Source organism: Lygodium microphyllum, chromosome 11, assembly GCF_053477565.2.
Source record: "Lygodium microphyllum isolate KBCC chromosome 11, Lygodium_microphyllum_v1.1.10, whole genome shotgun sequence".
NCBI classification, from domain to species: domain Eukaryota; kingdom Viridiplantae; phylum Streptophyta; class Polypodiopsida; order Schizaeales; family Lygodiaceae; genus Lygodium; species Lygodium microphyllum.
Window position 1 is genome coordinate 101,585,084 of NC_141145.1, and position 14,495 is coordinate 101,599,578.

The 14,495-nt window shown below is 38.6% G+C and overlaps 1 protein-coding gene across 1 annotated transcript; it reads right to left on the bottom strand.

Moving 5' to 3' along the window:
• Positions 1–10,103: 10,103 nt before the first annotated feature.
• Positions 10,104–12,846, bottom strand: LOC148029165 (phenylcoumaran benzylic ether reductase IRL1-like). The gene is made up of 5 exons (XM_087687924.1): positions 12,377–12,846; positions 11,678–11,812; positions 11,281–11,518; positions 10,993–11,196; positions 10,104–10,864 (listed from the first exon to the last, which is right to left on the bottom strand). Exons 1-5 carry the CDS (start codon positions 12,551–12,553, stop codon positions 10,701–10,703), a joined length of 918 nt encoding a protein of 305 aa, XP_087544050.1. The 5' UTR covers positions 12,554–12,846; the 3' UTR covers positions 10,104–10,700.
• Positions 12,847–14,495: the final 1,649 nt, after the last annotated feature.

The following is a 14,495-nucleotide window of genomic DNA, read 5'->3' on the forward strand; positions in this document are numbered from 1 at the left end:
TTTGGGAGGAAGAAGAGGGGGAAGTGCACGAAGGAAGAAGAGGGGTTATCGCAAAGAGGAGACAAAGAATCCATCCTGGGGCAAAGTAGAGTTCTTTGTTCTTGGGGACCTTCCGACGCTCGCTACATACACATACGACATCTGATTTGTGCACCATTACTTTAGGGCCTCAATGATCTTGGTTGTTTTCAATCATTGCTACTTGAAAATGGTGAGCAAGTCTTGGGTGACACTAAGCCTTTCTAGTGGGGATTGCATCACTCCTTGCTTTATCCCTTTTATCGTGATTTCTCTCTTGGTACAAGTAATCAATGTACGTGACCTTATTTAGAACTTCATTAAGGTTGTTTCATCTACGATAGAGTTACTAGCCATATCTTTATAGATTTTTTCATTGCATATATTCTTCACTAAGGCTTTATAAATTGCTTTAGGGTTAGGTCATTCTATATAGCTAGGATTCATTTGTGCAAGCTTCAAAGCTTGGAGAGATAATATTTAGGTCATTCTATAGAGGTAGGATTGTTTGTACAAGCTTCAGACCTTGGACACATAATCTGTTATCTTCTACCTCTCATGTTTATGTTAGGTCCATAAGAATCAAGAAGCGGCAGTTCTCGATTACATCTAGCCCTATGAACCATGTTTCCCCTTATCGCCGACGCATAGTCTGAAGGCCTGCACCCACTTCACATCTAAAGTGAGGTTATTAGCCTTGCAAACCTACTTGAATTGCTCTCTATGAAACCATATGTGTCATCCCTTGCTTTACTCTATTTGCTAGGAAATTAAGGGGATTTTTGATTAATCCTTGGAGCAAGGTGCAACACCTAATCTTGCAAACAGTGTGTTGGCCATGCAAGTCCTAACATGGAAGGCATTAGTACCATTGAGCAACTTGCTTTACAATAAGTCACTAGACATCCTTGCAAGCCTTGTGTGTGTAGTAATAGCCTTCTAATCATCTATTTCTCACTACATGCTCTCCTTCTATCATTGGGATGCTATAATCATGTCCATGAGCTTATCAAGGGTCTACTTGCTCTATCTCACTAGCATTTGATATTACAATTCCATGTCTATTGAAGTTATCTCACTAGTATCTCTTTTGGTTGTCACTCAAAAACTCCCTAGCATGTCACTCAAGTCTCCCAACATGTCCTTTAGTTGTCATTCCTTCTCCATCATGGATGTTCGGCTTCCTATCCTCATGGCATAATCATAAATGATTTGATATAAGTGTGGCACTTAACCTTGAATGGTATCCTCTTCTCTAATTGCATGAGCATTTGTGCAACTTAGCCCATAATGACCTAATGTTTGGGTATTTGTTCTATGTTAGTCATCATTAACTATGAAGTTCCTTTTAAGCTTATGGGATCAACCCTTATTGATTTAGATTTTTGGGTATCTACATACAGTAGGTTCCTTTCACATATATTAGTTGCTCCTAGATATGTTTTCCCCTCGATTGCAAGGATCTTTTAATTCAATGAATAACCCAATTGATCTTGTGCTCAAACATGATTTTTTTAAAAATGATATCACGTATAAAAATAATCCAGATTAACAATGACTTTACCCTTTTTAGCATTTTGGCTTCTCACTTGAGTCCTTTGTTGTTTGCTTGAGTTATTGCTTTCAACTTGAGTTGCCATCTCTAACATCCTTGAGCATGTCTTGCTTGAGTGCTCAAGACCTTTGGGTTATTTAGGCACAAATTTAGAAGTCAACTCAAGTGCTTCACTTTGGGTTCAAAGGGTCTATGGCCCCAATGTGGAGGGTCGCTCAAAGGCTTATTCAATCGGGTTAGTCATTAGCTCACAAGTTCAAGGTGGAGGACTTAATTAAGAGTAGCCAACTATGTAGCTCTAATCCTCTCAAGTTCAACTCTACCTATTTGAGTCTTGACCTATCGAGTAGCATCTTAAGTCAACTTGTCAAATCCAAGGTTTCAATGAGCCTAGGGCTCAATAGGGACTCCTCAAGAGTATCAAGTGTAAAGTGTCCTCAATGGAACTAAGCCCTCTAGACTTGAGAGTGGAACTTCCTCACCTAATCAAGAGATTGAGGCTTAAAATAGTCCCACTCGAGTAATAATCCTTGGGCATAGGGAGGCGCTTGATTAATCGACTGTTTGTGTGGGTAGGTCTCACAAGGGATCATGTAGTTTCTCTCAATGAATAAGTAGTCGAGTGGGTTTGTGGTCCAATTCAGGGGTTGAGTCTTGTAGTCTTAGGATCTAAATCGAGTCAAGTGGGGGGACTCCAGGGGGTTTGTGGTCCAATCGATAGGTTAAGTCTTGTAGGCTTAGGATCTAAAAATCAAGTCAAGTGGATTTATGGTCCAATTGAGGGGTTGAGTATCGTAGTCTTATGATCTGAATTGAGTCAAGTGGAGGGACTCAAGAGAAGCTGAGTCTAGTGCTTTTATGTGAATGGTCCTACTGTAGTTATGATATGAATTGAGTATAGTGGGGGGGACTCAAGCAAAGCTCACTCCAGTGCTTTTATGTGAATGGTCCTATTGTAGTTTTGCAAATAACTTAGTAACTCAAACATGGTTGATTAAACAAGTGTCCACTAATTGAAGGAGGTATTCAAGAGCATCCAAGCTTGAGGAGGAGTGGTCAAAATGAGTCTAAAGTGGCACCTCCATTAGCACTCTGATCCTAAAGCCTATACTAAGCACTCAATTGGTCTAATGATTAATCGATAGTTCCAAACCAAGCCATCTAGGACTACAATGGCTATGTGTTTGAATGCCTTCGAGTGGTCAAGACCTTTTAAGGTTAAGTGCTAATGTTGCAACCAAGGGATCTTGTGGCTTAATTTGGGTTCAAATGTATTGTTTAAGTGTTTGACATTCGAGATGCTTTTATGAACTAGAGTCTTGAGCTGTGATGAGGGTCGAGCATGAGCAAGCTAAAGTGCAAGCTTCGAGCCCTTTATAGGACATAGGTGATGGTAGTCTATGGCACCAAACTACAAGGATCATGACACATTAGCAAAATGTGCTACACACCACGCATCACAACTCAAAGAAGGATCGTGTGTGGCACATATAATAATAAAATAGTTAAAGAAGGTAGGCTCAATGGCTATGGTCAAAGAAAACTCGACAATATAAAAACATGGAGTAGTTATGGTAGTTGCATCATTGAAGATGGTCACAAATATGGTGATGGTGCTCATAGGTAAAAGGTAAAGCCCAACACAAGTGGAAGCAAGAGTAAAGCAAGAGCTATGGTAGATGGAGCAAAAGAGTAAGAGAGAGAGACACTGTATGTGGAAACTCCAGCCCTTATAATGAGTGACTGGCCTTCCCTTCTTCAATAGTCATAGAAATAATAAATAATAAAGTGACAGTGTTAGACGCTTACCACCTATAGTATACAAGTGTGTTGTAAATACACGATGGTGTATGCACATGCATCTCTACTCCCAACAACCTCCTACTTAAATGCAAATGTGGCTTGAGTGAGGAGAGAATAAGTAAAAATGGGCAATGTACAAATGTACATAAAGTATAATAAGATGAGAAATAGATGTCATCTCATCCTATGCCCATCATCTTCCTAAGGAAGGCAACACATTCCACTGAGAGACTTTTAGTGAGTAGATCTACAAGATTCTCATTAGTCGAGAGATCTTGACAAGTGCAACAAGCTTGTCCTCTACCACCTTCCTAATGAAGTGATAGCACACCTCAATGTGCTTTATCTTTATATATGGAGGACTAGATTCTTGACCAACTCAATAGCACTCATAAAATACAAATGTAGTATAGAAGTAATCGTAATGCCAAGGTCTACCACCAAACACCTAATCATAGGGCCTCCTTGTAAGCCTCAATGTTTGCAATATACTTTGCTACCTCAATAGTAGATAATGTCATGCATTTTTACATCCTCGACATCCAAGAAATAGCACCTCCAACAAAATTTTAGACATATCTAGAGGCGGACTCCCTACTATTCAGCATGTCTTGCATAGTCAAAGTCAATGTAACCATGACTGTGGTATCTTGGCCACCATAACAAATGCATATATCTATAGTGCCTTTTAGATATCTCATGATAACCTCCACGGCATCCCAATGTTACTAGCCAGAAGTAGCCATATAGTGTGCCACAACTTCCACTGCAAATGCTATGTCAGGGTAAGTGGCTTGCCAAGATGTCAAGATCAACAAACATGAGCTGACACTTACATACATGGATGACTGTTTTGCATTCATCTCACTAGTGTGGTTAGTACCTACATCAACATATTATTCGGGTGATACTTTTACATCTAAATATTAGTTAGTCCACCTACCTAAGTTATGGGATATCTATCTAGCCATCTTTCTACTTAGTGTGTTCATCTTATGGACCACTTGTATATTATGTATATTGTATTATCTCTTATTCTTAGCAGACTCATATAGTGAAGAAGAAGAAGAAGAAGAAGAAGAAGAAGAAGAAGTAAGATTGGGGTTTCAGTTTCCTATCTTGTGTGCATTCTCTGTGTGTGTTTTGTGTCTTGCAAGAGCTCTCTCTCTCTCTCTCTCTCTCTTTTCAAGGTATAAGAGTGACATTCAAGCAAGGGGCTGTGAGCCTATAAGGAAACCCTATTGTGGAGTACACCTATGGAAATGTCCCTCATACAATCTCCAATTGAGGAGCTATCTTTGCATGCTTGAAGTGCTCAAGAGACTATACCAGACCTTCAATCTAAGCTTGTGCAATTGGATTTGTGTTTTAGGTGTGTTTCGACCTCTATTTGGGAGTTTAAGGCTATTCCTATGCGAATCTGGTAAGATTCATGAACTTTGTAAACCTTATCATTTTGCTGAAGTATTGGATGTAGTAGACAATATTTGAATACTATCATATATTACAGATATTACCCATGGTATGTTTATACACTGAGTTCAATACGAGTGATAGTTTACTCAAATTAGCATGTTGTTTTGATAAAAACAATTTTGTGGATTTTAATGCACAATATTTGAGGGATTTAATTAGATTGTTAGTGACAAGCTTGGTATGCACAACTTTCATGCTTGGAATTTCAAATTGACTAATTTCCTTACGGATAAAAGTTATTGGGGCTACATTGAAGGAGATAATACTGAGGGTCCAAAGTTATCGAAGGAAAATGCCATGCTTGAGTAGGCTAAGATATTTAAGAAATGGAACCATGGTGCACTAAACATTATGTACCGACTTTCCATCATTGTTTCAAACAATATGATTGCGTATATACATGATATAGATAGTCCCTATAAAAGCATGGAAGAACCTGGTCAAACCCTTTAATATAAACATCAAAGCTAGAAAGTTGCAGTTAAAGTTTGAGTTAAAACAATGTCAAGCATAGTAATCTATCTATTGAAAATTAAGAGCATTGTTGAAGCTCTTGGATATATTAAAGTATAGGTTGATAATGATGATGTAATTGCTGCATATTTGGATGGCTTGGGCAAGGAATACAAGTAGTTTTGAGCCTCCATCAACACGAAAGACACCATCCCTAATTTTACAAATGTAATGTTAATAGTAGTTCAAGAGAGAAATTTGAGTCTTGTTGTAGCTTTGTCACAAAGCAAGAATAGTTTAGAAGATGTGCTCTACTCTAACACAAGTAGAGGTAGAGTTGGGGTGGTACAGGCCATAGTGGTGGCTATTATGTGCAAAATCAAGGGTAGTCTCATGACTCACAAGAGCAATCACATATAGGTGGTAGATGTCAGCTCAAGGTAGGGGAAGCCATAGAGGACATGACAAGTGGAATGCAAGTTATGATAATAGAGAATGCTATAACTGTGATCAGAAAGGTTATATTTTATATGACTGTCCATTAAAAAACGATATGGAAATATAGAAATGGGGGAAGATAGCCTTATATGTCTACCAATGATCGAGTTGATAAATGAGAAGTTGTTTGCTATGCAACACATGATGACTGTAGTAAATGAAGATACATAAGATGTAATGACTAATGATATATGGTATGTGAACTTAGGTGCCTCTAACCATATGACATCTCATGGAGAATTATTTAGAGAAATGAAAAATCCAGAAATACTAGTCTTTGTTGAAATAGGTGACAATACAACACATATTATCACTCATATAATTGGGAGTAACCCATTATCTATGCAAGATGGAAAAGTTAAGTGTTTGGTTGATGCATTAGATGTGCTTAACATCACAAAGAAGGTTTCTCTTAGGCAAATGCTTGAGCAGGGAATGCAAGTAAAGTTCAATCAGAATGGTTGCTTTGTAGAAGATGATCTTAAAGTTGAAAAGTGTGTATTTGTGGACTATTCCCTTGAGCAAAAAGGTTACAAATGTTTTAATGATGAGCAATTGATATGCTACATCTATCTAGTTATCTTTCTAATTAACCTATTCACACTATAGACTATTTGTATATTATGTACACTATACTTTCTTTTATTCTTAGTAGACTCACACTTGTATGCATTCTCTTTGTATGTTTTTTATATTACAAGAGCTCAAGCTCTCTCTCTCTCTCTCTCTCTCTCTCTCTCTCTCTCTCTCTCTCTCTCTCTCTCTCCCTGACTATCATGGCATACATCAAACTGCTCACTATGGATGCATAAGGAATCTTGGCTATCTTGGCCTTCTACTCATCTGACTAAGGACAATCATCCTAACTGACCTTCATGTGGAAAGGTAAAGGATAGCCAATAGGCTTAATATCATGCATATGGAATCGTTCAAGCACCTTTCGTATGTACTCTTACTATGACAGGTAAAAGAGCCCCTTAAAGCGATCATGTGTGATGCACATACCAAGAATATGTGAAGCATGACCCATATATTTCATCTCAAATCTCTTCTTAAGCTAAGTTATCAAAGCATCTAGCTCTTCATGAGCTCTCCTAGAAATCAACATATCATCAACATAAAGTATCAAGATAATAAGGCTACGATCACAAGCCTTCTTCATGTACCAACACAGATTCATATCACTGCACATATATCCCTATGAATGCATGAAAGCATCAAGATTTTGGTACCATTTCTAAGTGTCTACTAAGGCCATAAAGGATCTTTCTTAACTTACACAGTAGGTGTTCCTTGCCCTTTTCTATAAAGCCCTTAGGCTACTACATATAGATACCCTCATACAAGTGCCCATGCAGAAAAGTTGTTTTCACATCCATCTAATAAAGGTCTAGATCTAACTATGTAACCAAGGTCCAAAACGAATCCTAGGATAGTCATCTTAACTATGGGAGAAAATACTTCATCAATATCAACACTATGCTCTTGCTTAAAACCCTTAGCAACCAATTTGGCCTTATACACTAGCTTAGGGTGTTCAAGGGTACTCTTCAACTTGTACACCCACTTGCATGGCAATGCATGTTTTCCATTGCGTAGAGGAATCAAATTCTATGTATGGTTTTTATGCAATGAATCAAACTCAGACTTCATGGTCCTCTCCCAGTGAGTGTGACCACATGAAGGTTTTATAGAAGGTAAATTTTTACTTTGTATATCCTTGTTTTGAGCTTGTTTCCCTTCATTATCTATTATGCCCCAAGCAAAATGTCTCACATAATATCTTGATGCTTGAAATATTATCAAATCCTTTTTTTCCCTTATCTTTTCAATGAAATGTAATGCACAAATAGCACTATAATTAAATTTTCATTCATCAAGCAACCATTATCCACATTCTACCTCTTCCCAACCTAACCATGCTTATTTTGGAGGCTTGCTTTGCAAGTTTCTACTCCTAAGCATGGTAGACAACTGAGTGCCTTAGTTGGATGATTCCACTCATGTCCCAACAAGGGATAAAAAATATCAAACTTCCTACACACTCAACAATGGGACATGAGGTAGAGCATCTATTCTTTCAAGAGTTTAGGCAACTTAGTGAAATTTGGTAGACTACTTCTCATCTAGCCACTCTCCTCTCCTCTCCTTAGTTAATATTGATGGTTGTCTCGCGAAAATGTCATGAAAAGGTATACTTTTATTTGGTGTTTCTTTTTAATAAAATTAATATTGATTGTATTATCAAATCCTTAGTTAAATTTGTTGTTTTATTGTATCAGGTTGGTAAAAGTGTTACCTACATTGTTGGAATATTGGAAATGCAAGTGTCCAACAATGTATAAAAAAGCAACAAATTTTCAGTTGCTATTTATTATACATTTCATGGCCTCCTACTCAAGGAGACTAACATATTAAGTCAAAAGTTTCAAGAAAATGATTGTGACATAACAATGATCGGACGAGAGATATATATGTGCTTATTAATTTCTTGAAGGATTGGTACATAACTAGTATATTTGGAAATGGTTCCAAGCACTTAAGTAGCTTCATGAAGGCCATGAACAATGGATTGTATTCATGTAAGGATAAAGAGGGTGTTGTACATCAACATGTCTTGCAATTTACTTCTTTAGTGGGTAAAGAAGTGATTACTATTGAGGAATGCAAATGGTTAGCAAAGGCATTCGTGCAGAGATTGATCTCTAACTTTGGTGAGAGGTTTCAGGATATCACTTGTTTAATGCAAAAAAGTTGTTTTCCCCTAAAAAATATTCTAGGGATCCACAAAGTCAAAGTCAGATAGTTCGACAATATATCTCTCAGCTGTGTGAAAAATTTGACAAAGGAGAGAGACCTTTGATTCACTCTAAACAATGTGAAGATGAGTTGCAAAGATTTGTTTTATATCTCTTTGAGTCTTATCCTTCAAGAGGATTCCTTGAAGCTTGGGAACAATGTGGTGCTAAAGTAGAATGGATGCAAATGTTTCCAGCTTTTATAAGTTAAGGCAGGTTGTGGTGGTACTCCCTGCAAGTTCAACAGCTTGTGAAAGAGGTTTTTCAAAACCAAATCGAGTTAAAAGTGATGAGAGATCGTGTTTGTTTCTCATTACTTTAGATATGCTCATGTTCATCTCTCTTTTAGCTCCAAAGAAAATGGAAGAAGTAGATTGGAATTAAATTTTTGAGGTTTGGAAAAATACGAAGATAAGATGCACCCAAGCTTTGGAGCATTCATAGGAAGTATACAACATCACTAACTTTTTGTAATTAGACTTTTAACATTTTGGTGGCAATTGCCTTATTACATGAAATCAAATGTATCTATCCTCTCCTTTTGGTTCTACTTGTAAGAAACTTTAAGAAGATTCTGGTCTCAATAATTGCTCTCTTTTTGTAAGCTAATGAAGCATTTGTGCCATGATGCTAAGAAATCAAACTTGCTTCCTTTTTTACATGCTTGAGCTTTTGGTTGCATAATGTGTGATGCTTCTATTTGGCATTTATTTTTCATTGTATGAGACATAAAAAATTGTCTTTGCTTCAATGTAATCTTTGATAGTTAGTTCAATTTTGTAATGTTTGATTGCACATATAATCAAATTGTAAACGTAGTTTAATCTATCATTATTATGTTAGATTGGTTGATTTCTTCCATACTCCTTAAAAATAGATGTTTGATCTAACTTTTCTTAAAACATGCTATGAAAATATCTTTATTTTCAATTAAAATATGTTATTTACTTTCGACTCTTCAAATTTTAAAACATGCTAGCTAAATATGGCTATGTACTTTACTTTCAAACTACTTTTTTAAAAAATACGTTTGCTTTCAATATGGTTGTCTATATGTTCTAAAATTTGAATATATGTTGTGGAATGCTCTTACTTGGCATGGATTCATAATTATATAAATAGTAGAGAGAATTCTAAGTGAAGTAGGCTTCAAAAAACAATCCTTCATTTAAGAAATGTGCCTTCATTTAAGAAATGTGCCTAAAAAACATACTTATTTTATGAAGGTTAATCTTCATTTTTACCTATCTTTAAAGGAGGACAAGCTTGTTTTTTCCCTTCAAATAGAAGAGATGTGTAGTGCCCTTCAAATTTGAGGGTTGGGGGGGGACATCTGGGTAATGGATGATCCAAAATGGCCTCTTGATCCTTTGAAAGCATGGACAGCGAGAGTGTTCCCCCCCCCCCTTGGATAGGCCATTCCTATGCAAGGGATAATGAGGCCATCAAACTATCACAAAAAGCAAAAGGGCCCCGGGCACGTCCTTTTGAGTGCACATTTGAAGCAAAAAAAAAGGTGAGGCAAGCCAAACATTAATGTAAACCTAAGCAATGGTGTTGGTAAAATGTCTCATCATTCCAACATCATGATGATGATCGAAGCCAATCATCTCTAGCATTTTCAAAATGATGTGCCAACCTATCCAATCATAAACACAATCATTAAAGTTATCATCCATGAGTATATTGAATATCATCCATGAGTATTTGGCAGAGTATGATCATTGGGAAGACCTGGTGTCCAAGTCCCTTTTCTATAGAATGTTCTGTGCATGCGATTCTTTATCCTTTTCCAGGTCACTCAAAGGCCAAAAAACATTCATGCTTTCCATCCTCATTTATTTCTTCTAAGAAACGTCGACAATGGGCTGAAATTTTTTGATTCCTGTATGCAAGCCCAATCTCCTCGGTATCTGCTTAATTTGCTATTGTGTAATGATTTGCGGTTAGCCCAGTATCCGTCCAATCTTTTTCACTTCCTGACCCCAGGACGTATCGCAAATCCCGCCCATATCGCAGATTCCCAACAGACCAAGGCTAAGTAGAGTACATCGGATTTATTTAAGTATTTTAACCATGCAGGATGATAGCTGCAACTACTAAAGGTATTTGTCAAGGTATTCGCTTGCAGTAGTATACTTCACATCTGGGTAGAGCTCAGATGCCTCAGCACCCTCAGGCCCTATGTCAAAATTGTACTGGACACCCTTCACAAAGATGTTGTGGAGTGTAGCCAACACTATATTCATAGGAATTGGTGAAGCTGCAGTGACAAGCAGGAAAAAAAGTCTCTTAGCTGCAATATCTAGCAGAGACAAGCCAATTCAAATGTTGATCCTAACGTAATGTTATCATAAACAGCAGCAGTGACAGCAAACACTTAGCACTTACTCTTGATCAACTCAATCATATCCTCCTCTTTCACATATTCCCTCTCTAGCTTTGACCCGATCTTGCTCTCCCACAGGGACACAACCTCATTTGCAGTCAGAATATTGGCCGGTGGTCTAATATACACAATCTTGTTAAGAGTTCTTGGGTCATCAATTGTCTTGATTGTGTAGGTTCCAATGTCTTCTTCTTTCACAAAGATGGCTGTAATAGCCAAGTAAACAACCAAAACAGTTAGCCAACCAAACCATCAGTAAAACCAAAGAAAAACAAGACCAAAGCCACTACCTTTGACATCCCCTGAGCCATAGATGGTCACTTTGTCTCTGGGAGGAGCAGGCTTGCCAAACTGCAACAGATTGCTGAGAAAATACCCTGCAAAGGCATTACTTGAGATATAAGTGTACGGGATTCCAGCAGCCTCAACCTTGCGGCGGATGGCTACTTTCTTCGCATACATAGTGTTCACGGGCTCCAGAGCCTTGGCACGGTCAAAATCATTAAAGAACTCAGAGGGCAAGAATCTCTGCGGTCCAAAAAGACATGCCCTCAGGATTAGCATCTCATAATGGGGATAGCATAGTTATCCTCTAGGACAGCAACAAAATAGAGGCGATGGAATGGAATGAATGAAATGCACCCGGAGGCAGCACAACTAAAGGAGCTCACAAGGAGGCTTCCCTACCTTCACTGTGCCCACTTCCTTGATGGCTGTGATGATCATCTCTTGCTCAGGGATAGCAGGCCCTCCCACGGTTGAGATGACTGCATCAACCTCCTTGATGGCAGCAACAAGGCTAGCATGGTCATCAAGGGAACCCTGCAAAAACCAAATAAAAAAGGGAAAATTAGAGCTTCCTAAAATAGCAATGAGTAAATAAGGACCACTCCATGATTAAAAACAAGCCCTGCACTAGGTGTTAGAACATCATGAGCATTAGATTAGCAAGCAATGGACTGCAAAGCCCCGCAAGGAGAAATCAGGGGACACAGCCCCCCTTGCACCCTGCCACACCTAGCTCGATAGATAGTGCCTAGTGGGCAAGGATCGGGATACCGAGCTCCGTAGGAGAAAACAATGCAAAAAGAAGCCCTGTTTCTTGGAGATGTCAACTCGCTGCGATGAGACAAAGCAAAACTAAGCCCCTTAAGGGGCAAATTGGGCAGCAGATATCGAGCAAATTCCACAGGATAAAACATGTATCGGAACTCTAGGATAAAACATGAATCAAAGAAAACTGTAGGCTTCCTCCCATGAAAACAATGACTGACCGTTACCCACAAAAGATATTTAAAAACCCCGGCTATATCCGCGGGGCCAGTCGACCCCTGATACCGAGAAGGGAAAATTCATGTTACATATGAAAGAGAATAGTGCCCAGACCTCGACTAGCCTGATGCCGAGAGATTTGAACGACTCGACGAGCTCGGCCTTAGCAGCGATGGTTGCCGGGCGGATGAGGATAGTGGTGGGGTGGCCCTCGGCAATGCTGGCTCTGGCGACATGCTTGCCAATGTAGCCGGTGGCGCCGATGATGAGGACACGGGTGTTAGCACCCATGGCGGAGGAAGGGGTCCTCAGAAGGAGAAGGGAAGGAGAGAGGGAGGAGGGTTGGAGTCGCAGTTGAGCTGCGAGGATACTCACAAGGAGGGCTACAGAACCGACTACACCAAGGAAGAGGAGCTGGTTAGCTATGGCGGATGTGATGGTCAGCAATCACACACACACACACAGTGTGTCTCTCTCCCTCTTCCTATGTGTGCGAGAGTGCGACGAAGGTACTCAGTTGAATTCGAGTTGCAGGTAAGAAAAACGAGGCCACATACGTTGACAATCCAAGATAATGTGAAATCTAGATAATGTGCCACATACGTTGACAATCACCTTGCTCAACTTATTAAAGGTCTAGTAGGTTTACACAGGCCTGATAGTTATAGATATTTGTTACACGAAACAAACACAATCCAAGGTTTGAACTCACAAGCCCATGAAACTCAACTTGCTCTCAAACCAACTGGGTTACAACCCATTCACACACTTTGAAATTTTATAATTGATTTTGTATTATTGTCTTTATTATTCCTTCACCAAACCTGACACTTAAGGCTAGGTCACACCTAGGTTTATTAGGAGCACTAGAACACTATTGTCCCTAGTTGGGTATCAAAGGACTAGGGTTATGTAAACTCTTGGGTCCCCCTACTACAATGCACAAAATTTGTGGTGTTAATGAGGGGTTAACCAAGTGCAAAATATATGTAATGACAACCAAATAACCAATCACAAGTTGCAATCTTCTATAGATGCTTGAAAAGATACCATTGAAGAACCCCGGTAATGTGCATACATTTCATCATTTTATAATAAGTTAATCTATGTGTGTACTTGTCAAACATAATAACCTTTGGCTGGCCAAGTAGCCCAAGACAGCCATTAATTAGTGTGTTTTGGACCTTGGTACTTCTTGCCCTTGTTCGGGACACACTAATTAATCGCCGTCTTGGGCTACTTGCCTGGCCGAAGGTTATGCTGACATAACCTTCGGCCAGGCAAGTAGCCCAAGACGGCGATTAATTAGTGTGTCCCGAACAATAACCTTTGGCCGGGCAAGTAGCCCATTGTTGAGAATCTGCCAATCACACCCTATGTATGCCCCTTTGTATGGAACAACTAGGCTAGGAAGATGCAGTTCATTCTAGGAAGAGAGACAGATCCCATAGGCACAGTGATGAAATGTGTTACCAAGCAATCCTATATAATGATGTACTTGACTATCACTTTCATATGATGATAATGCAATAGTACTTGTCTCTTTCTGTCAAGTCTCTGTGTCATTGTCAGTCCTACACAAGATTGTGTTTATGAGTTCAAGTCTCAATCTTGAAACCTAATTCACTTGTGTAACAGTTGTCTTCTTTGTCAATGTCAACATGAGTAGTATCTTCATCTTCCATCCACCATAGCTTCCGTCTTTGCCATGCTCTAGATCCCGCATTTCTCACACCCATGACGGGGCCATTAATTAGTGTGTCCCGAACAAGGGCAATAAGTGCCAAGGTCCGAAGGTTATTATGTCTGACAATACTTACCAAGATATTTGAAGTTTTATAAGTTTGTTTTTATGCTCTACAAATTTTACAACTACTTAAATAACACATTTTTCCTCCTAGCAACAATTTGTGGGGGGTTTGAGGGGTAAAGAAATCCCACTCCCCTCATTGGCACTTGGTGTAACTTTGTTGTACTATTCCTTAACTAAAACACAACCATGTTGCCATTTTTTAAAATTTATGTGTCGTGTCAACAAAGACCACTTTATTATGGATTTGGAACTTCTATAATATAATTTATCTATTGCTATAAAATTGTTACGGTTTGTTACACGTTTAACTATTTTGTAAGTTGATTTTGTGAACTATTTTAAAAAATAACTAATTATTCGACAAATTTGAGATTTTTGAAGTTAAATTATGTGTACCCATAAACTTGTTAAGTCTTTTCT